At 46.6% G+C, this 22,690-nt stretch overlaps 1 protein-coding gene across 3 annotated transcripts in view; it reads left to right on the plus strand.

The window, feature by feature from the left end:
* LOC131694216 (CUE domain-containing protein 2-A) overlaps nucleotides 1-22,690 on the plus strand; it is a 363,208-nt gene that overhangs the window by 193,886 nt on the left and 146,632 nt on the right. For all 3 annotated transcript variants that reach the window (XM_058982750.1, XM_058982742.1, XM_058982733.1), the window contains exons 3-5: nucleotides 2,927-3,065; nucleotides 3,125-3,344; nucleotides 3,397-3,566. In XM_058982750.1, the coding sequence (XP_058838733.1) occupies nucleotides 2,927-3,065; nucleotides 3,125-3,344; nucleotides 3,397-3,566 (529 nt within the window). The remainder of the gene's footprint in view (nucleotides 1-2,926; nucleotides 3,066-3,124; nucleotides 3,345-3,396; nucleotides 3,567-22,690) is intronic.

Consider the following 22,690-nt stretch of genomic DNA (forward strand, 5'->3'; position numbering starts at 1 on the left):
GTCAAAGGGAGAGGCCCGCACACGAAAGCGTTTATGCAGGTCGTGGGGTAAACGAACCGCATTTATTGTCGTCGTTTGTGATTGAAAATATTGAATAGATTAAAAATATTTAAAAGTGTAAAATAAGGAAAGAAAAGCTGTACCGCTCGCGTCTGGTGGCTGTACTGGGGGCAGTATTTCTTTGTCATGTTACTGCTTTGCTTACAGACTGGCTGTCCAGTGATGTACGGGCGTCCTGCAATAGCGAACGACAGCACCGTCGAAAGAGAAATGAAAATGTAGGCAGAAAAATTACAGCCGCAGAAAAGGTAGGCATTTTGCATCCTTGGCAGAGATACAATCAAATGCCACTGGGGCAGATGGCATGTCAATATTTTTTCATAAAACTGCTCTGTCTGTTCATTCTGCCGACGCTAGTGAACCTGTATAATGCAATAATTGACACCAATATTTTGCCTGCTATATGGAAGAAAGGATTTGTCACCTCTATTCCCAAAATATCGAACCCAACGCAACCAAAAGACTTTAGACCGATCTATGTATTACCTGCCATCTCAAACATATTTGAAAAGTTTTTGTTAGCTCAGTTCATTGAATATACAAAAAATGCGAATCCCCCGATTCTTGCAATGAATCAATCCGGATACCGCAAACGACACAGCATAACTACAGCACTCGTTAAAGTCACTCATAACATCTACAAGTTCGATGGAGGCCAATGCACTGATATGGTTCTAGTTGATTTGTTGCTTGCATTCAACTGCGTCATCCACCGCAAACTTCAGAACAAACTTCACACCCAACCGCCTGCAGTCTGATTAACTCATTTCTGGCAGACCGAACTCAAGTCGTGAAAACCATCGATGCAATTTACGATATTCACCCCGTTACTGACGGTACACCTCAGGGATCATGGTTTCTGCGCGTAAACCATCCAAATATCAGGAGAATTTGTAAATCTGGGTCTGTATATGGATAGCAATATTTGCTGGTCGTCTCAAATCGACAGCGTCACTGCAAAATTTTTGAGACTTTGCACACTTTCCGAAAGTTTGCTCACGTGCTGCCAACCGCCATCAAGAAGAAACTTGTCCAAGCCGTTATAGTTCCTTTCCTGACCTACTGATATGTCGTGTACTATCCGAATCTATCAGTAGCACACAAAGAACAGCTAAACCGTTGCTTCAAAGCGTCCGTTCGGTTTGTTTATAACATGCTTCGAAAATAATCTACCGATACGGTGCGTAGCTCAATACTTGGACATGAACTCGATACAAAGTATCATCACCGAAACCTCTATTTTATGCGACAAGGATACTGAGGAAATCAACCATAATATATCCAACATCTGCCAAGAAGCCAATCAAACCGCACGAGAAGCTGCATCGTTCCACAGCACACCACTTCGGGAAGGAAAAGCGATATCATTGCTGGTGCTATTGCCTGGAATGGACTACCCCTGGCTCTGAGGCAACAACCAACCGTTGTCGCGTTCAAAACAGCCCTTAGGCTGAAATGAATTAAGCACTTGTAACCACTAGTTTTCGAAAGATCTATATATTAATAATCGTAGTTTGCTTGGCCTGACAAATGGTAAAACCACCAGGGTATCGTTCATGCTAAATAAACAACAATTGAACATTGTATTTGTAATTTAATTTTACGATGGCGATGTTAATTACACTTTACATCAGGTCAAGGAAGCTTTCACAATATTTTCATAATACTTACGTTCTTAAATCCGAATAATATCCGGTGAGAATATCCCACTATTCTTTCGTTTTTCGAGCGCGAACGCCCAGCGCGTGCTCCTGCAACTTTTGGTTTCCCATATTCTGACTCGCGAGTATAAACAAACACATCCGATTTTTGACATTTGAAAACAAGGTATAAACTCTTCTATTTCAACAGATGGGAACAGTGGTGCTAATTCAACAGATATAATTTTAAATTTTAAAGTGATTTCTATTGAATAGTTTTCAAAAACAGATCAAATAGAAAATCACTAGAAAATCAATTCTAAATCACTTTAATTGGAAGTGTGGTATAACAAACAGACTCATATGCAAAAGCATTTGATTTAGACGTGACGTTTTTACCGTGTAGTAAAAAAATCATTATATTCATTTTATGAATTAATTCGAAAATCTTTTTTTTTTCATTTTTCTTTTTATATTTTTGTATTTTGTTCATTTTATTGACTGATTGATAATGTATTCGGTTTATTCGTGAAGGACTAGAAACTGTTGTGTGCCTACTTCGCATGAGTTCTGCAAACTAATAAATGATCCAATATTGTTATGTGCAAGAAATGTCTCATCTCACTGCTAGGTGGATTAAGTCGTTTTTTTAATTTAGGCGGTTTTTTCACGCGGATTTTCGAATTATGCGGTGTTTAAGCGGTTTTGAAAACCGTGTAATAAACCACGTTAATTCAAAAATCCCCGTAAAAAAGACTTTAGCGTACTCGCGTTTGAAGCGAAATTCTGGACAAACCGTTACATGCCAATCACAGATGTTGGTAGTAAACGAAAGAGAAAATTCTCGACAAACATATGATTACGGCCTAAAAGCCAACTGTCAAAATCCACTTTGAATGGAAATTCCGGACAAACCGTTACTAGCCGAACAAAGTTCACAACCGTTTATGAAAGAGAAAACTGTTCTCTTTCGGTTACTATAAACATCTGTGATTGGCGCGTAACGGTTTGTCCGGAATTTCCATTCAAAGTTGATTTTGACAGTTGGCTTTTAGGCCGTAATCATATGTTTGTCGAGAAATTTTCTCTTTCATAAACTGTTGTGAATTGTGTTCAGCTAGTAACGGTTTGTCCGGAATTTCCATTGAAAGTGGATTTTGACAGTTGGCTTTTAGGCCGTAATCATATGTTTGTCGAGATTTTTTCCTAAAAAATATTCACCGCAGGATTCATCGAGATGATGTCGGCTTATTTCGATGATTTTGCCAACATCAAACCATCGACCGTTTGTACATGGATATTTCAACTTGAGAGTCAGTTGTCAAAAAAAAACAACAATAGCGATGCGCAGAATTTATCTCTGAGGTAAGCTTTATGCTTATAAGTGGTTGTTTAAATTGCATAATAATGTATTTCTTACGCAGCACGCTGAGTCTAGCTGACATTTTGCCAGAAGAAAAATTACGAGGTCGTCAATCTTCCATATCTGAACCAGAGCCTGCTGTTGGTGGAGGCCAACCCAAGCGTGTTCAGCATTTATCAGAAACTAGCGATGCAGGATCGACGGATAGTTCTAACGGTGATCTTTTCAGTGACGAATGCGAAGTTTTACAAGAAATGTTCCCAGAAAGCTCAATTATTGAGGTATGGTAGTACTATTTTTGATAAATGACAGTTCAAGGAGAGTTAGTTTTAGGTAAAGCATTGTATTCTTATTGCTAATGGTGATGTGGATCGTGCCACCCAAATATTACTTCATCGCCAAGAAGCTGGACAAAGTCTGAAGGGTAACGCTAGCAATTTGCAAGGCAATAAGGCACTGCCGCAGATTGACGAAACCGAGCTTAAAAACAGAATCATTTCCAGGTGAGCATATATTATATTTTTCTAATGAAATTCTGTTGCATTTAATTATTTCTTTAAGGAAAAACTAAATGGTTTTACCCAAGAGACGCCAAAATTGGTACTAAAAATAACGCCAAGTTCTAGAAATGGGAAAACTGAATCAGTTTAGTGAGCGAATCATGTCCGATTCTCTCGAAAAAAAGAATCGACTATTTATAGATTTGTGGTGGACGAGCACGATCGGGATTACCGCCTATACTCTATCACTATTTGTAAGGGATTTCGCGTGATTACACGAACGAACGTTACTTTCTTCTGTTACTGATTCCACTTCTCGTCATCGTTCGCCTCTCTTTGATTAGTGTGCGTGGCAACCACGGTTGTCTCAATCGCCACAATGCACGATGGAGGTCCAACAGAAAATTAGCTCGGTCGCACATCTTCTCTGGTAGTTGGAATAACTCCAGGCATACGCAAGGGTTGGCCGTACACCAATTCAGCAGGGGTAAATTCATATTTTCCTTGAATCGGTTCGCAAGCAAAGCAAAATTAATGGGAGTCAAGTGAACCACTTTTTGACATCGACGCACATCACAGCTTCGTTTAGTTTACGTGAAAACGTCCCACCATTTGCTTGTGGGTCCGCGTATGGTGAGCTCCAAACAAAATCGCTAATTGGTTGAACAACTTGGTAGGGGTGGGCGTAGCTTAGTTGGTAAATCGATTGCCTTGTACGCAGCGCACCTGGGTTCGAGTCCCAACCCCGTACATAGGGTTAGAAATTTTTCATAAGAGATTTTTCTAACCCGAAGAGGCGAATGACCTTTAGGTTAAAACCTCTATAATTTAAATAAAAAAAAACAACTTGGATTTGAATTGACGCCCCTGATCTGTAGTAATGTATTCAGGGCAACCGAATCGCGAGATCCATTGAGAGTAGAGTGCTATTGCTACCGTGTTCGCTGTCATTTTGCAATAGTATAGCCTCGGGCCATCTGGTGTAAAGATCTACAATGGTAAGAAGATATGTGTGACCGTTAGATGAAGGCAATGGGGCCCACCAGATCAACGTGGATATGGTTGAAACGACATTTAGGCCAGCCGATGCCAACGGTGCTGATGTATAACGCAAAACCTTTGATTTTTGGCACACTTCGGATGGTAGCCACCATCCTAGCTTGAGTCTTGCCGAAGACTACATATTAAGAAGACTGATATCTCTTTCCTTCCCCCATACAAACGAGAAGCGACAGAGGTAACAGCGCCTCTATTGTAGGAAGGTAGGAAGCTTGATGTAAAAGTATATCTGTGTGTGCATCACTATGGGAAGTACCACCTTTACCCGTAAGTGGCGTTGCTGTTACTGTCTCCAGATTCTGAACAGAGTTGCCAGTCTTCTTGATATGCAGTCTTCGATCTTGCTCTGTTTGCGGCTCTACTTAACAGTACGCTCAAATTTTGTTACCATTCTGCAAACAGCATACTGCTGTATGAAGGGCCAAAAGGGGGTGGCGGACCCGTAGGCAATCACACCTACTCAGTATCCGCGGGAATAAACAATATGATCCAACAGATTGAATAACGTATTTCGCGATACTTGTCACTTTCCACGAGATGGATTGTTTGAAGAGGAGCGCATCAAATTGTTTACAACTGTTGGAGAGAAATTTATCTGTCGAGAACGACCACTAGTACTTTTCCTCCTTGACTCCGATTGGCATTCCACTTCATTGTCCAGTTGTAACTTCAATGATGCCCTGACACGCCCTCCACACCCCGTATATAAACAGCATAATACAATATAATATAATATAATATAATATAATATAATATAATATAATATAATATAATATAATATAATATAATATAATATAATATAATATAATATAATATAATATAATATAATATAATATAATATAATATAATATAATATAATATAATATAATATAATATAATATAATATAATATAATATAATATAATATAATATAATATAATATAATATAATATAATATAATATAATATAATATAATATAATATAATATAATATAATATAATATAATATAATATAATATAATATAATATAATATGTGGCGTACCCTTGCTGTGAAACTGGCAGCACGGAACGAAAAATATAGGGACAGAGAGAAATTAATCGGCATTCAGAAATAAACAGTCATACAAGTAACCCGCGCTTTTATTCGTTCCCGGAAATCTTCCGTCCGAAACGTATAGATCTCACAATTGGTGAACCCGACGGTTCTTCGCGAGCAATAATTCGACCCGGAAACGACGCGATAAACAGTAGTTACGATGCAGAACGATCAACAAGAGGCGGCTGCAAATCCCCCGGCGGCTGCTGCCGTAGCAGTCAAGTTGTCCGATTTTTGGAAATTCGATCCAAGTATGTGGTTCGCCCAGGCCGGAGTTGTACTGGATATGACAAAATTCCATCATATTGTCGCTAAACTCGATCACTCGGTAATTTGCCACGTTGCCGACTTAATCAAAGCTCCACCAGCAGATGATTAAAATGACGCGGTTAGAAAGCGTCGAATCTCACGATTCGACTTGGCTGCACAGTCGAAACTGGAAAAATTGCTGGGTTCGTGCGATCTAGGCGATCTCCAACCTACGCACCTTCTTGCAAAAATGCAAGAACTATCTTCCGGACTCAACGTCGACGAAGCACTGCTGAAAATGCTCTTTTTGCAGAGGCTTCCTGCGAACATTCGACCAGTTCTCAGCATTAACGACGGCAGCCTCTCAAAATTAGCAGAAGTGGGTGACAAGATGATGGATATCGTTCCACACGCCGCTGCAGTAAAAGCACCCGAAAACACACAATACCTTACTGATCAGATTTCCGCATTGACTGCCGAAATCCGGCGACTGAAGGCACGCCCAGAGGAAAATCGTTCGCGCTCAGCGTCGCGCAACCGGAACAACGAGCCATCTGTTGGTTACGGAAATCGTGCCGTAGTCTAGGTCAGTTCCGAAAGTCAAAAAACTAGTTTCTCGCTCACCCGAAACCGGCGATGTGAGCGCCACACACAGTCGCCGACTACAGATTTTCGACAAAACTTCCAACACACGATTTCTCATTGATACTGGCTCCGATGTGTCAATCATACCAGTCTCGAGAAACGATAGAAGCCGCGGACCATCTCCCCTCCAGCTTCACGCCGCGAATGGATGAAAAATTCGAACATACGGAAATCAGTTGCTAGTAACCGACCTTGAATTACGTCGTAGATTCTCATGGAACTTTTTACTGGCTGACGTTACATCGGCGATAATAGGTGCCGATTTTCTCGCGCACTTCGGACTTTCAGTGGATTTAAGCAACAAACGCCTTATCGACGGAGGTACGAAATTAAATGCTATTGGGAGCTGGATGACACCCACTATCTTCGGTGTTACAACAGTAGCGTCCGATTATGCATACTGTAATTTACTTTCAGAGGGTCCTTTCGACGTACTCGAGCGCCACGATAAATTTATGGATCTTTCAATCAATAGAAAAAAGCAACGAATTTCAGAATCAAACCTTCTTACGTTTGCAATCGGGACTCGCCACTTACTCCAGCTAACGATAATACAACTAAAGTACGCCGTCCGGCCACCGTGTTAGATTCCTTGTATAACTTGGCGGATACTGTGGCGTACCCTTGCTGTGAAACTGGCAGCACGGAACGAAAAATATAGGGACAGAGAGAAATGAATCGGCATTCAGGAATGAACAGTCATACAAGTAATCCGCGCTTTTATTCGTTCCCGGAAATCTTCCGTCCGAAACGTATCGATCCCACAAATATATTATATAATATAATATAATATAATATAATATAATATAATATAATATAATATAATATAATATAATATAATATAATATAATATAATATATTGTAATATAATATTATATTATATTATATTATATTATATAATATAATATAATCTCATACGTCTCCCAACCTTTGAACGGAACGGATCGTTATATTTCACAGTGGTGCTCGGTGTGTAAATTTTAGTGAGTCAAGGTCATCCTTTGTTCGTTCGTTAGCAGCCGTTCTGCTGGTGCCGACAGTAAATCCAGTACATTGTTTTCGCTGGTGCGGAACAATCGACGTTGTTTGCAGATAAGTTTTGCTTTATTTTTTTTCCTCGTTTGCTTTCTTTCCTTTTCCCTACTTTTACTCTACCTTGTAATCAAATAATAAGACACATTCCCGTTTATATAACGCTCTGCCCTCGTGCTTAAATGGCCGAGGGCGAAATACCATCTGATGCAATCATGGAAGTCCCTGATCCCCCTAATACTCGCATTGCTCCCCGTATAAAGCAGTACCCAGAAGGTTCCTCTGGGCCATGGGTGGTATATTTTCGGACCGGAGAGAAACCGGTTAATATATTAAAACTTTCTCGAGATCTGACTGCTAATTACCCGGCCGTAACTCAGATAACACGTGTTCGGGCAAACAAGATACGTGTTCTAGTGAGTGATCTCGGCCAGGCAAACGCGATTGCTTGCTGTGAGCGCTTTACGCGGGAATTTAAAGCGTACGTGCCTTGTGTGGCCTGTGAAATCGATGGGGTAGTGTCCGAACCGGGCCTGAAATGCGAAGAACTGTTGGAGCACGGGGTTGGCTGCTTTAAGGACCCCTCTCTTGAACAGATTAAGATCTTAGAATGCAAACAATTGTATACCGCAAACACCGAGGGAGGTAAGACTACCTACTCTCTATCAGGCTCGCTTCGGGTGACATTCGCCGGGTCCTCTCTTCCCAACTACATCCTCCTTGACAGGGTTCGCCTACCAGTTCGCCTGTTTGTACCGCGGGTCATGAGCTGCAGCAATTGCAAGCAGTTGGGCCACACAGCCACATATTGTGGAAATAAGAAACGATGCGGCAAATGCGAAGGAGAGCATGAGGATGACTCTTGCGACAAAGAAACTGAAAAGTGTATTTGCTGCGGGGGCCCTTCACATGCTCTTAAATCATGCCCTGCGTACAAGCAGCGCGGGGATAAAATTAAGCGCTCCCTTAAGGAACGCTCAAGGCGTTCTTATGCAGAAATGCTAAAGAATGCTTCGCCATCTGTCCTGTCCGAAAATCCCTATGCTGGTTTGGCTAACGTTGAGCAAGAATCTGACGACCCACGAGAGGGAACATCTTTGGTTAACCCAGGGGAATCCAGGAAGAGGAGAAATCCAGCCTCCCCTACATTGCCTCGTAAGGGTGCCAAGGTGTCGTCCACTCAGAGTGCGCCATCTACAACCAATAAATCCAACGGAAGTGATGCACAAAAGCCGAAGCAATTTGCTCCAGGACTTGGAAATATTAATTCTAACAAGGAGTACCCACCACTTCCAGGGACATCCAAAACCCCAAGTGTCCCCTTTTTTCAAACAGATACTCAGTCCAGTAGCGGACTAATGAAATTTTCTGACATAGTGGACTTAATTTTCACAGCTTTCAATGTTACTGATCCTCTTAAAAGCCTTCTGATACGTTTTCTCCCTATAGTGCAAACATTTTTGAAGCAGTTGACTACTAAATGGCCCCTCCTTGCAGCGATCGTATCCTTCGATGGCTAAGTCATCGAACGAGGTCACCGATTCGATCACTGTTCTACAGTGGAACAGCAGAAGTATCCTCCCGAAAATCGATTCCTTTAAATTTTTACTAAATAGTTTAAAATGTGATGCTTTCGCATTATGTGAAACTTGGTTAACTTCCGATATAAATCTCAACTTCCACGACTTTAATATAATTCGTCTGGATCGAGAAAACCCCTATGGAGGAGTACTTTTGGGGATCAAAAAGTGCTATTCTTTCAACCGAATTAACCTCCCTTCGACACCAGGCATTGAAATTGTCGCTTGTCAAGTTTTAATCAAAGGTAAAGACCTTTGCATTGCTTCCATCTACATTCCTCCTAGAGCCTCGGTAGGGCACCGAACGCTTTGTAATATCACGGAATCCTTACCGGCACCGCGGCTAGTTCTGGGAGACTTTAACTCGCACGGTACGGTATGGGGCTGTCTTCATGATGATAATAGATCAACATTAATCCAAGATCTTTGCGATAATTTCAACATGACCATCTTAAACACGGGAGAAATGACGCGGATTCCTACACCACCAGCACGCGCAAGCGCGTTGGATTTATCGCTTTGCTCGACATCGCTACAGTTAGATTGCATGTGGAAGGTGATCCCTGATCCCCACGGTAGCGATCATTTGCCTATCGTGATTTCAATTGCTAACGGTTCAAGACCATCGGAAACAATCAATGTATCGTATGACCTCACACGGAACATTGATTGGAAGAGTTACGCGACCGCGATATCCGTTAAAATCGAATCCACTCAAGAACTTCCTCCGGAGGAAGAGTACAGGTTTTTGGCTGGCTTGATTCTCGACAGTGCGAATCAAGCTCAGACTAAACCAGTACCCAGCGCGAATACCCATAGACGGTCTCCCACCCTGTGGTGGGATAAAGAGTGCTCAGAGCTGTACGCGGAAAAGTCCACTGCATATAAGGCCTTCCGGGAAGACGGGTTACCCGCTAGCTATCAACAGTACGCGTCGTTAGAAAGGCGAATGAAGAGTCTAATGAAAGCCAAAAAACGCAGTTATTGGCGCCGGTTCGTCGACGGGTTAACGAGAGAAACAGCGATGAGCACTCTTTGGGGTACGGCTCGACGTATGCGTAATCATAATAGTACCAACGAGAACGTGGAATATTCAAACCGTTGGATATTCGCTTTCGCCAAGAAGATCTGTCCGGACTCTGTCCCGGTACAGAAAACGTACCGCGCCGCGTCTTCTCACGATACCGCGAACGAAACACCGTTTTCGATGGTGGAGTTCTCACTTGCTCTCTTATCGTGCAACAATAACGCCCCAGGGTTAGACAGAATCAAATTCAACTTGCTGAAGAATCTGCCTGACACTGCAAAAAGGCGCCTGTTGAATTTATTTAACAAGTTTCTTGAGGGTAACATTGTCCCTTATGAATGGAGGCAAGTGAAGGTCATCGCCATCCAAAAACCAGGAAAACCAGCCTCCGACCACAACTCGTATCGGCCGATTGCAATGCTGTCCTGTATTCGGAAGTTGTTCGAGAAAATGATCATGTTTCGCCTCGACAATTGGGTTGAAGCAAATGGCTTACTGTCAGATACACAATTTGGCTTCCGCAAAGGCAAAGGGACGAACGATTGCCTTGCGTTGCTTTCTACAGAAATCCAAATGGCCTATGCTAACAAAGAGCAGATGGCATCAGTCTTCTTGGATATTAAGGGGGCTTTTGACTCAGTTTCTATCAACACTCTGTCAGAGAAGCTGCACCAGCATGGTCTTTCGCCAATTTTAAATAACTTTTTGCTAAACCTGTTGTCTGAAAAGCACATGCACTTTTCGCATGGCGATTTAACAACATCGCGATTTAGCTACATGGGTCTTCCCCAGGGCTCATGTCTAAGTCCCCTGCTCTACAATTTCTACGTGAATGACATTGACGATTGTCTTGCCAATTCATGCACGCTAAGGCAACTTGCAGACGACGGGGTGGTCTCTGTTACAGGGCCCAAAGCTGCCGACTTGCAAGGACCATTACAAAATACCTTGGACAATTTGTCTGCTTGGGCTCTTCAGCTGGGTATTGAGTTCTCCACGGAGAAAACTGAGTTGGTTGTTTTTTCTAGGAAACGTGAGCCGGCGCAACTCCAGCTTTTAATAATGGGTGCAACGATCAACCAGGTTTTCACATTTAAATATCTCGGGGTCTGGTCTGGGTGGGGTGCTCACCCAGGAGACCTGATCAGGTTGTACCAAACAACGATATTGTCGGTGATGGAGTACGGGTGTTTCTGTTTCCGCTCCGCTGCGAACATACACTTCATCAAACTAGAGAGAATCCAGTATCGTTGCTTGCGCATTGCCTTGGGTTGCATGCACTCGACCCATACGATGAGTCTCGAAGTGCTGGCGGGCGTTCTTCCGCTAAAAAATCGATTTTGGGAACTCTCATATCGATTGCTCATCCGATGCGACATTCTGAACCCGTTGGTAATTGAAAACTTCGAGAGGCTCGTCGAGCTTAATTCTCAAACCCGATTTATGGCCTTGTACTTCGACTACATGGCACAGAGCATTAATCCTTCTGCATATACTCCCAACCGTGTTCGTTTGCTAGATACTTCTGATTCTACTGTATTCTTCGACACATCCATGAAGGAAGAGATTCGTGGAATCCCGGACCATATACGCCCGCAGGTGATCCCCAATATATTTTATAATAAATTCCGAGAAGTCGACTGCGACAAAATGTTTTACACTGACGGATCAAATCTCGATGGGTCCACTGGCTTCGGTATCTTCAACAATACTATCACCGCTTCATTCAAGCTCAATGATCCCGCTTCAGTTTACGTCGCAGAGTTAGCTGCAATTCAGTACACCCTTGGGATCATCGACACTCTGCCCACAGATCACTACTTCATCGTTTCGGACAGCCTCAGCTCTATCGAGGCTCTTCGTGCGGTGAAGCCTAAAAAGCAATTACCGTATTTTCTGGGGAAGATACAGGAGTCCTTGTGTACGTTATCTGAAAAATCTTACCAGATTACCTTTGTTTGGGTCCCCTCTCATTGTTCTATCCCGGGCAATGAAAAGGCCGACTCATTAGCAAAGGTGGGCGCATTAAATGGTGACATATACGAAAGACCAATCTGCTTCAATGAATTTTTTAGTATTTGTCGTCAGAGGACGCTCAACAGTTGGCAAACCTCGTGGAGCAATGGGGAACTTGGACGATGGCTACATTCGATTATCCCAAAGGTATCAACGAAGCCTTGGTTCGGGGGGATGGATGTGGGTCGGGATTTTATTCGTGTAATGTCCCGACTTATGTCCAATCACTACACCATGGATGCGCATTTGCGGCGTATTGGGCTTGCGGAGAGTAGTCTGTGCGCTTGTGACGAGGGCTATCACGACATCGAACACGTTGTCTGGGTGTGCGCCGGGTATTGTGACGCCAGGTCTCAGTTAAAGGAATCCCTTCGGGCCCGAGGTAGACCACCCAATGTACCAGTCCGAGATATGCTGGCAACTCGTGATTTCCCCTATATGTCCCTTATTTATACCTTCATAAAAACGATAAATATCCCAATTTAGCCCCTCTCTTTTATTTCTCGTTTTTAGAGTTTCCTCCTGCCTTGTGGAACCGATCAGCTCCAGAGTGCCACTATGTAACCGCCGTCGCCCTTACCACTACGCCTGCATAGAAGGAAACTGAAGCGAGAGCGACTCGATGTCCGATGACTTTTGAAGGATTCCCCGCGGGTCCGAAGAATACCATCCGCCAATCCGGTACTCGACGACTTACTAGACTGAGGCGCAAATTTGATACGCTGATCTCCCCCCCCCCCCCGCCGTTCGAGCGAAAGTTGCAAGTTTTGCTCTTCTTTCCCTGTCTCTCCCCTGTCTTTGATACAACTGCTGCTACACTGATGCGGAAATAAGCCACCCTTTGAATATCTTGACCAAGCATAAGTTTTAGTTAAAAAATTCAAATTAGTATTCTGTATTCCTAGTTTTAAGATAGCTATAATTTTTACTCTTTATTGAAACTCTTGTCCTCCATCTTGTAAATAGAATTGAATCCCTAGTTTTAAGATTTCTGTGAAATTTCTCATAAATATTTGTTCCCCCTTTTGTGTACTAAACTATATTGTTAGTTTTAAGATAACCGTAAAATATTTCGTAAAATACTATTACTCCCCCTCTTGTATATCAAAGTGAATCCCTTGTTTTAAATTTTTTTCATAAAAAAATCTTTTGGCCCTCTTTTGTATATTGAATCTTATTTCTAGTCTTAAGATAGCTGTAAACTTTCTTTTCCTTTGTAAAAAAAAATATTTCAACATTGTAACCTCCTAGTTTTAAGATATCCAAAATGTAAAAACAAAAGCATTTGGCACCGCCAAGCTAACGCATTTGTGCCTATCAAATAAACGAAATGAATAAAAAAAAAAAAATATATATAATATAATCTATCTATCTATCTATATAAAAGTCAATGTTTGTATGTATATGATTTTTTTTACAATGGAGAAGACGTTTACGTCCTAACCCAGTACACGTGCTATTGGTAGGTGTCCAAGCTACCACACGGGGTGTACTGGGGGCGTGTCGGGCTCGAATGGTGACGCTGCCATTAATACCGACTAAACTCCATTGGGCTCCGCCATCGTTCCCCCAGGAACTACCTCTCGGTATTACTTCTGGGGGGATGGCTGTACTTAATATACTCATTCACTCTTGCGAGGCTGATTTGTGTGCTCACCTTACTTATTCCTTGCTAGGTTTACTTTTGTGCTCGCCTCTCCCATACATGTGAGGCTGACTTGTATGCTCACCCTATCACCTGGTTCACTCTCGATTGTGCCACTCTATTATACCACTGTCACTCTTCCTGGCATCCCATGTGGAACGTTTTTCTTAGGTCCCACTTCTGACATACCATGCGAGGCTGACTTGTGTGCTCACCTTTTTCATTCCTTGCTAGGCTTACTTTTGTGCTAGCCTCTACCATACCATGTGAGGCTGACTTTTGTGCTCACCCTTAACATACCGTGTGAGACTGACTTGGATGCTCACCCTTTCCTCTGCCACGCCACGAGGCATCGATAGCTAAGTCCCAACATACTACGCTACGACCCTCCCATCTTGGCATGAGGCAGTCCACTTATACGCCTATACACTCGCTCTTCTGCCTTGCTTCGGGGTGGCTGGGTTTACCCCTAACGCGGTTGCCAGTCGCTGCGCCAAACCTGCCTCAGCATGAACAGACCATTCACTCCCTTTTTTGAGTTCGGCCTTTTTCGCTCCAACTAACCAATCACTAGTTATCCGTGCCCGTCGTTTGTTGCTCGGTTCGCCAAATTACTTGTAGCCTACAGGCAATCTGGGTGGTAGCAGCCGAGACTGCGTTCCACTTCTCCACCGATTGACACATCCGCTGAATAAGGGTATCAGGGGTTGTGTCCCAGTCACACACGTCAAGCATTGCTCTTCTTTCGACGTCGAACCGAGGACATACGAACAGTATGTGTTCGGCAGTTTCGTCTACACCTGGGCAGTCCGGGCAGGCTGGGATCTCCGCGTGCCCGAACCTGTTGAGGTACTGTTGGAAACAGCCGTGGCCTGACAGGAATTGTGTCAAATGAAAGTGAACTTCCCCATGGGGTCTTCCCACCCAGCTCGATATGTTAGGTATCAGCCGGTGGGTCCACCTACCTTTCGAGGAGTTATCCCACTCACGCTGCCATCTGGCGACCGAGGTCACCCTGGTGCGCTCGCGGGCTCCTCTATTTCCACGTAGCTCGAAACACTCCTCATCTTCCCGAATGACCAGCCCGACTGGCATCATGCTCGCTATCACGCAGGATGCATCGTGTGATACCGTGCGGTAGGCAGATATCACTGAGGCACATCACGCGGTAGGTGCTCTCCAGTTTCTGTAGGTAACTGGTTACCTTCAGTGCTCATGACCATGACGGGCCGTCGTACCTGAGGATAGATACGGCAACGCCTGCCAGTAACCTACGTCTACTGGCGCACACCTTTGAGCTGTTGGACATCATCCTCGATAGAGCCGCAACAGCAGTCGACGCTCTCTTGCATGTATATTCGACGTGGCTGCCGAAGGTCAGCTTCTCGTCTATAATGACTCCGAGAGACTTCAGACTCCGTTGTGAAGTGATGGCGACTTCTCCCACATGGATAATTGCATGTTGTGCCGACTTGCGGTTGTTGACGATAACTACCTCCGTCTTATGATGAGCGAGCTCCAGGCCTCTCGCGCTCATCCATTCATCCACCGTGTTGATCGCGTGTTCTGCAGCTAGTTCTACCTCAGGGATTGAATCCCCGTAGACCTCCAAGGTAACGTCGTCGGCAAAGCCGACAATCTTGACCCCAGGAGGGAACTTTAGTCTCAGAACCCCGTCATACATGAGGTTCTATAGCACCGGGCCTAGGATCGAGCCCTGCGGGACTCCGGCGGTAATGGGAACCCTTGTCTGACCGGCATCGGTCTCGTATAGCAGTACGCGGTTCTGGAAGTAACTTTCCAGGATCCGGTACAGACCCACCGGTAGGCTAAGCCGGTGTAATGAGAGCGCGATGACATCCCAGTTTGCGCTGTTGAATGCGTTCTTCACGTCAAGTGTCACTAACGCACAGTATCGAATGCCTCGCCTTTTTCGTTGGATCGCTATCTCGGCAGTCTTTATCACTGAGTTGAGAGCGTCCACTGTTGACTTACCCTTCCGAAAGCCAAACTGGTTGCTTGACAGGCCGTCCGTACCTTCTGCGTACGGTGTTAGCCTGTTGAGGATAATCCTCTCAAGCAATTTGCCGATGGGTCGCCTGGCGGTTTCCCGGGCTTCGGCAACAGCACCAATTTCTGCCTTTTCCATCTATCGAGGAAACGGCACTCGTCAAGGCATCTCTGCATAGCTAGCCTGAACATGTTCGGGTTCGCTATGATCGCTGTCTTGAGAGCGCTGTTTGTAACTCCATCCGGCCCTGGAGCTTTGTTCATGGCTAGGGATTTAGCCACTGCGAGTAGTTTTTCGTTCGTCACCGGAGCCACCATTTCGACCGTGCCCGCACTGTCTCGTAGTGCAGGTGCCCAGGGGCTTGTGGCTCGAGACGGGAAGAGTACTTCGATAATCGTCGCCAACCGGTCCGCAGACCGTTCTGGGGGTGAAGAACCCCCTTTGGTCTTGGCCATCACGATCCTGTAGGCGTCATCCCACGGATTCGCGTTGGCACACAGGTTGTTGAAACACGCTCTCTTACTGCTTTTAATGGCCTTGCTAAGGGCCAATTTCGGTTCTCTCTTGCATCCTCGGTGAGAGCTCTTTGCATCCTACGTCTAGCTCTGAGGCAGGCTGATCGTAGAGCTGCAATCTCGGCACTCCACCAGTATACCGGGCATCTGCCGTTTCTTGGCAAGGTTTTTCTCGGCATAGTGGTGGCGCACGCGCGTGGTAGAACAGCTACCAGCGCATCCCCGCTTAGACTGTCGGTGTTGGCCTTCAGTCCCAGGGCCGCGGTGAAAGCTTCGCTCTCGAAGTGATTAGACTTCCACCCGCGTACCTGACGCGGATCTCCCGCCCTCGGATGCTGCACACCATAGTTGATCCTAAAGCGGATTGCTAAATGATCGCTATGGGTGTAGCCTTCGTCTACCCTCTATTCCATGCCTGTTAATGTTACGTCAATCCACGCCTCCACCCAGTTTCTACGGAATGTACTAGCGGAGCCATTGTTAGCTAGCACAGTATCGAGTTTCGCAAGCACCTCCATTAACGCTTGGCCCCTGCTATTTGTACAGCGGCTGCCCCACTCCACTGCCCAAGCGTTAAAGTCTCCCGCTATGACTACCGGTTTCCGGCCCACTCTGACGAGAGCCTGTCGATCATCTGGTTGAACTGTTCTATGGGCCACCTTGGTGGACCGTAGCAGCTGCAATAGAACACACCATTGGGAACCCTTGTCTGACCGGCATCGGTCTCGTATAGCAGTACGCGGTTCTGGAAGTAACTTTCCAGGATCCGGTACAGACCCACTGGTAGGCTAAGCCGGTGTAACGAGAGCGCGATGACATCCCAGTTTGCGCTGTTGAATGCGTTCTTCACGTCAAGTGTCACTAACACACAGTATCGAATGCCTCGCCTTTTTCGTTGGATCGCTATCTCGGCAGTCTTTATCACTGAGTTGAGAGCGTCCACTGTTGACTTACCCTTCCGAAAGCCAAACTGGTTGCTTGACAGGCCGTCCGTACCTTCTGCGTACGGTGTTAGTCTGTTGAGGATAATCCTCTCAAGCAATTTGCCGATGGGTCGCCTGGCGGTTTCCCGGGCTTCGGCAACAGCACCAATTTCTGCCTTTTCCATCTATCGAGGAAACGGCACTCGTCAAGGCATCTCTGCATAGCTAGCCTGAACATGTTCGGGTTCGCTATGATCGCTGCCTTGAGAGCGCTGTTTGTAACTCCATCCGGCCCTGGAGCTTTGTTCATGGCTAGGGATTTAGCCACTGCGAGTAGTTTTTCGTTCGTCACCGGAGCCACCATTTCGACCGTGCCCGCACTGTCTCGTAGTGCAGGTGCCCAGGGGCTTGTGGCTCGAGACGGGAAGAGTACTTCGATAATCGTCGCCAACCGGTCCGCAGACCGTTCTGGGGGTGAAGAGCCCCCTTTGGTCTTGGCCATCACGATCCTGTAGGCGTCATCCCACGGATTCGCGTTGGCACACAGGTTGTCGAAACACGCTCTCTTGCTGCTTTTAATGGCCTTGCTAAGGGCCAATTTCGGTTCTCTCTTGCATCCTCGGTGAGAGCTCTTTGCATCCTACGTCTAGCTCTGAGGCAGGCTGATCGTAGAGCTGCAATCTCGGCACTCCACCAGTATACCGGGCATCTGCCGTTTCTTGGCAAGGTTTTTCTCGGCATAGTGGTGGCGCACGCGCGTGGTAGAACAGCTACCAGCGCATCCCCGCTTAGACTGTCGGTGTTGGCCTTCAGTCCCAGGGCCGCGGTGAAAGCTTCGCTCTCGAAGTGATTGGACTTCCACCCGCGTACCTGACAGGGATCTCCCGCCCTCGGATGCTGCACACCATAGTTGATCCTAAAGCGGATTGCTAAATGATCGCTATGGGTGTAGCCTTCGTCTTCCCTCTATTCCATGCCTGTTAATGTTACGTCAATCCACGCCTCCACCCAGTTTCTACGGAATGTACTAGCGGAGCCATTGTTAGCTAGCACAGTATCGAGTTTCGCAAGCGCCTCCATTAATGCTTTTTTTTTTTTTACAATGGAGAAGACCTTTATGTCCTAGCCCAGTACACGTGCTAACGGTAGGGTCCAATCTACCACACTGGGTGCACTGGGGGCGTGTCGGACTCGAATGGTGACCAGCCATTAATACCGACTAAACTCCATTGGGCTCCGCCATCATTCCTCCCAGGAACTACCTCTCGGTATTACTTCTGGGGGGATGGCTGTACTCAATGTACTCATTCACTCTCACTCACGCGATCATACATCCTGTATGAGGCTTACTTGGGTGCTCTCTCAATCACACTTTGATTCACTCTCAAACACTCCCACATGAGGCTGACTTTTGTGCTCACCTTTTACGTTCCATGCGAGGCTGACTTGTGTGCTCACCTTACTCATTCCTTGCTAGGCTTACTTTTGTGCTCGCCCTACCCATCCATGTGAGGCTGACTTGGGTGCTCACCCTATCACCTGATTCACTCTCAATCGTGCCACTCTATTGTACCTTTGTCACTCCCTCTGGCATCCCATGTGGGACATTTTTCTTAGGCCCCACTTCTGACATACCATGCGAGGCTGACTTTTGTGCTCACCTTTTTCATTCCTTGCTAGGCTGACTTTTGTGCTAGCCTCTACCAACCTGTGAGGCTGACTTTTATGCTCACCCTTAACATGCAATGTGAGACTGACTTGGATGCTCACCCTTTCACTCCTCTGCCACGCCATGAGGCATCGATAGCTTAGTTCCAACATACTACGCTACGACCCTCCCGTCTTGGCATGAGGCAGTCCACTTATACGCCTATACACTCACTTTTCTGTCTTGTTTCGGGGTGGCTGGGTTTACCCCTTACGCGGTTGCCATTCGCTGTGCCAACCTACCTCGGCATGAACAGACCATTCACTCTCTTATTTTGCGCTTGGCCTTTTTCGCTCCAGCTAACCAATCACTAGTTAGCCGTGCCCGCCGTCTGTTGCTCGGTTCGCCAGATTACCTGTAGCCTACTGGCAATCTGGATGGTAGCAGCCGAGACTGCGTTCCACTTCTCCACCGTTTGACACATCCGCTGAATAAGGGTATCCGGGGTTGTGTCCCAGCCACAGACGTCAAGCATTGCTCTTCTTTCGACGTCGAACCGATGACATACGAACAGTATGTGTTCGGCAGTTTCATCTACACCTGGGCAGTCCGGGCAGACTGGGACCTCCGCGTGCCCGAACCTGTGGAGGTACTGACGGAAACAGCCATGGCCTGACAGGAATTGTGTCAGGTGGAAGTGGACTTCCCCATGGGGTCTTCCCACCCAGCTCGATATGCTAGGTATCAGCCGGTGGGTCCACCTGCCTTTCGAGGAGTTGTCCCACTCACGCTGCCATCTGGCGACCGAGGTCACCCTGGTGCGCTCGCGGGCTTCCCTATTTCCACGTAGCTCAAAACACTCCTCATCTTCCCGAATGACCAGCCCGACTGGCATCATGCTCGCTATCACGCAGGATGCATCGTGTGATACCGTGCGGTAGGCAGATATCACTCTGAGGCACATCACGCGGTAGGTGCTCTCCAGTTTCTGTAGGTAACTGGTTACCCTCAGTGCTCTTGACCATGACGGGCCGCCGTACCTGAGGATAGATACGGCAACGCCTGCCAGTAACCTACGTCTACTGGCGCACACCTTTGAGCTGTTGGACATCATTCTCGATAGTGCCGCAACAGCAGTCGACGCTCTCTTGCACGTATAGTCGTTCCATTAACGCTTGGCCCCTGCTATTTGTACAGCGGCTGCCCCACTCCACTGCCCAAGCGTTAAAGTCTCCCGCTATGACTACCGGTTTCCGGCCCACTCTGACGAGAGCCTGTCGATCATCTGGTTGAACTGTTCTATGGGCCACCTTGGTGGACCGTAGCAGCTGCAATAGAACACACCATTGATCTTGGCAATCGCAACACCCTCGGCGGAGGAGTGTATTACCTCTTGAACCGGGAACTGTCCCGTTGTACAGATTGCCACCATTCCAGACCCGTCCGACTCCCAATTGCTGTTGCCGGCAGGGATGTTGTACGGGTCTGATAGGAGGGCGACATCTGTCCTCGACTTCGAGACCGACTGCCACAGCAGCTGTTGGGCTGCTGCACAATGGTTAAGATTTTGCTGTGTAACGTTCACGGCTTCTTCTTATTTGCCTCACCGAAGGGACACGAAGGTCCGCCCATAGCATGATTACGGGCTTGCTTCTTAGCGGTGCAGATAAGGCACTTGTGCGCCTTAGTGCAACCCCGCTCCTTATGCCCCTCTTCGCCGCAGCGACGACATAGTTTGCTCCTGTCTGTGCCCTTAGACTCATAAGATTTGTGGCCGGACTCAAGGCACCGATAGCACCTATCCACTGAAGGCGGCTGGGGTATGCTAATTGGGCATACCGACCAGCCGATCTTCAGCTTACCTTTCTCGGTTACCTTTTTGGCATCCGCCTTCAGTAGCCTGCATTGTCGCTTTGCTCCTTTTCGGCTGCGACGACATCGTCTGCGGTCGTGAACTCGTCCAGATGCTTGCACTGGATAGTCATTTCCGCCCCTAGAGACCTAACCTGGACGCCTTCACCCAGGACCTCTTGGGCCAAGGCCTTGTACACTGCACTAGATTGTGCGCCTCGCTTCAGCACCAGAAGCATTTCACCTGTGTTGGTGCGTCTCACGCTACGCACGTCTTGCCCAATGGCCGAGAGGCTTTCGGCCGCCCTCATCGACTTTAGGACGTCGGCGTATTTGTCCTTGACGGTTTTTAACCACAAGGCCTCGCCTCTGTCCTTGGCCTTCTTCGCGGACCGCGGTACCACCGGTGTCGCTGCCGGCTTCTTCATGGTGACCAGCGTCCAGGGGTTTACGCCCCCCTGCCCCGGTTGCGCCGAATTGCTGGTACCATTACTATGCCCAGCGGGGTCATTCTCGCCCCCCGCTTTCCTCGACCAAACGGCGTTTGGCCTTGACTTTTGCACGCCGTATGGTGTCGGTTTTTGCGCTAGTGAACTCGATTATTGCATCGAGCTACTCCACCACTTTACGCATCGCGGATAGTGGCCCGTACAGCGCGTTGGTAGGGCTTTTTTCTACCACTGCTGGGGGGTCACTGGTGCTGTTGGATACAGCACTCGTCGCTCCACTACTCTCCCCAAGGTGGGAGACCTCGCCAAACCACCTCTAGCAAAGCGGTTCGGCACCTCCGTTTGTTTGTTTTTATTTTTATTCACTTCATTCATATCGATTCCCACGAGTTGCGCGAGAAAGAAAGGTTCGCCACGCCAGAGCTCCGCAGTAACGTGGTAAGGGACGCTTACTGTGGGGGTTGCCCAGGTACCCCACAGGCTCCGTTAACGATCGAGCATTTTTTTCACCCCCTCGATCACTCATTCCTCGGCACGGGTCGCTTCACGCCTTGAAATTGGGGTTATAACCTATCTTGCTTTGTGTTAAATCTGGAGACCGCGGTGGCCAGTCAATGTCGCCTCCCTTCGACACCACACGCCCTGGGAATTTTTTTTGCAAAACCCCAATTGTTTGAGCAGCCGTGTGACATGGCGCACCGTCTTGTTGGAACCAATAACCCTCAAGGCCCTTTTCGCGCATTTGTTGCCATACATAATGAGCTAACATCCACCGATATCGCTTCCATCGATTGGCTTATTTTCTTTGAAAAAAAAATGGTCCAATTATGGTTTTATCACAAACGCCGGCCCACACCGTCACCTTTTGATCATATAATGGCGTCTCATGAATCCGGTGTGTATTTCGTGTGGCCCAAATACGTCTATTTTGCTTATTAACTCCGCCCGACAATGTGAAATGAGCCTCGTCAGTCATCAATATTTGCTCCCAGAAATCAGGTTCAGTGGTTACCACTTGAGCGACTGTTTTGCCACATTGCATACGACGTGCATAGTCCGCTGGCAATAATCTTTGCGTTACTTGCATCTTATAAGGAAACAAGTGCAAATCATCTTTCAAGATGCGCCGCATAGTGGTACCACTGACCCCAAATTGCTGCGCTCGACGGCGATACGACTCAGTTGGATTTTGCGCGACGCTCTCTCTGACCGCGTCAACCAGTTCATTGGAACGTATTGCACGTCGATGAACGGCATGGGGTCGATCGTTCACTGTGCCATGTTCAGCAAAATTTGACACCCACCGACGAATAGTCTTGGCACACGGCACTTGTTCGCCAGGGTGTTTTTGACCATATGCTCGCTGAGCTGACACAATGGAACTACCATTCGCCGCGTATAAC

This window comes from Topomyia yanbarensis, chromosome 1, assembly GCF_030247195.1.
Source record: "Topomyia yanbarensis strain Yona2022 chromosome 1, ASM3024719v1, whole genome shotgun sequence".
In the NCBI taxonomy this organism is placed as follows: Eukaryota; Metazoa; Arthropoda; class Insecta; order Diptera; family Culicidae; genus Topomyia; species Topomyia yanbarensis.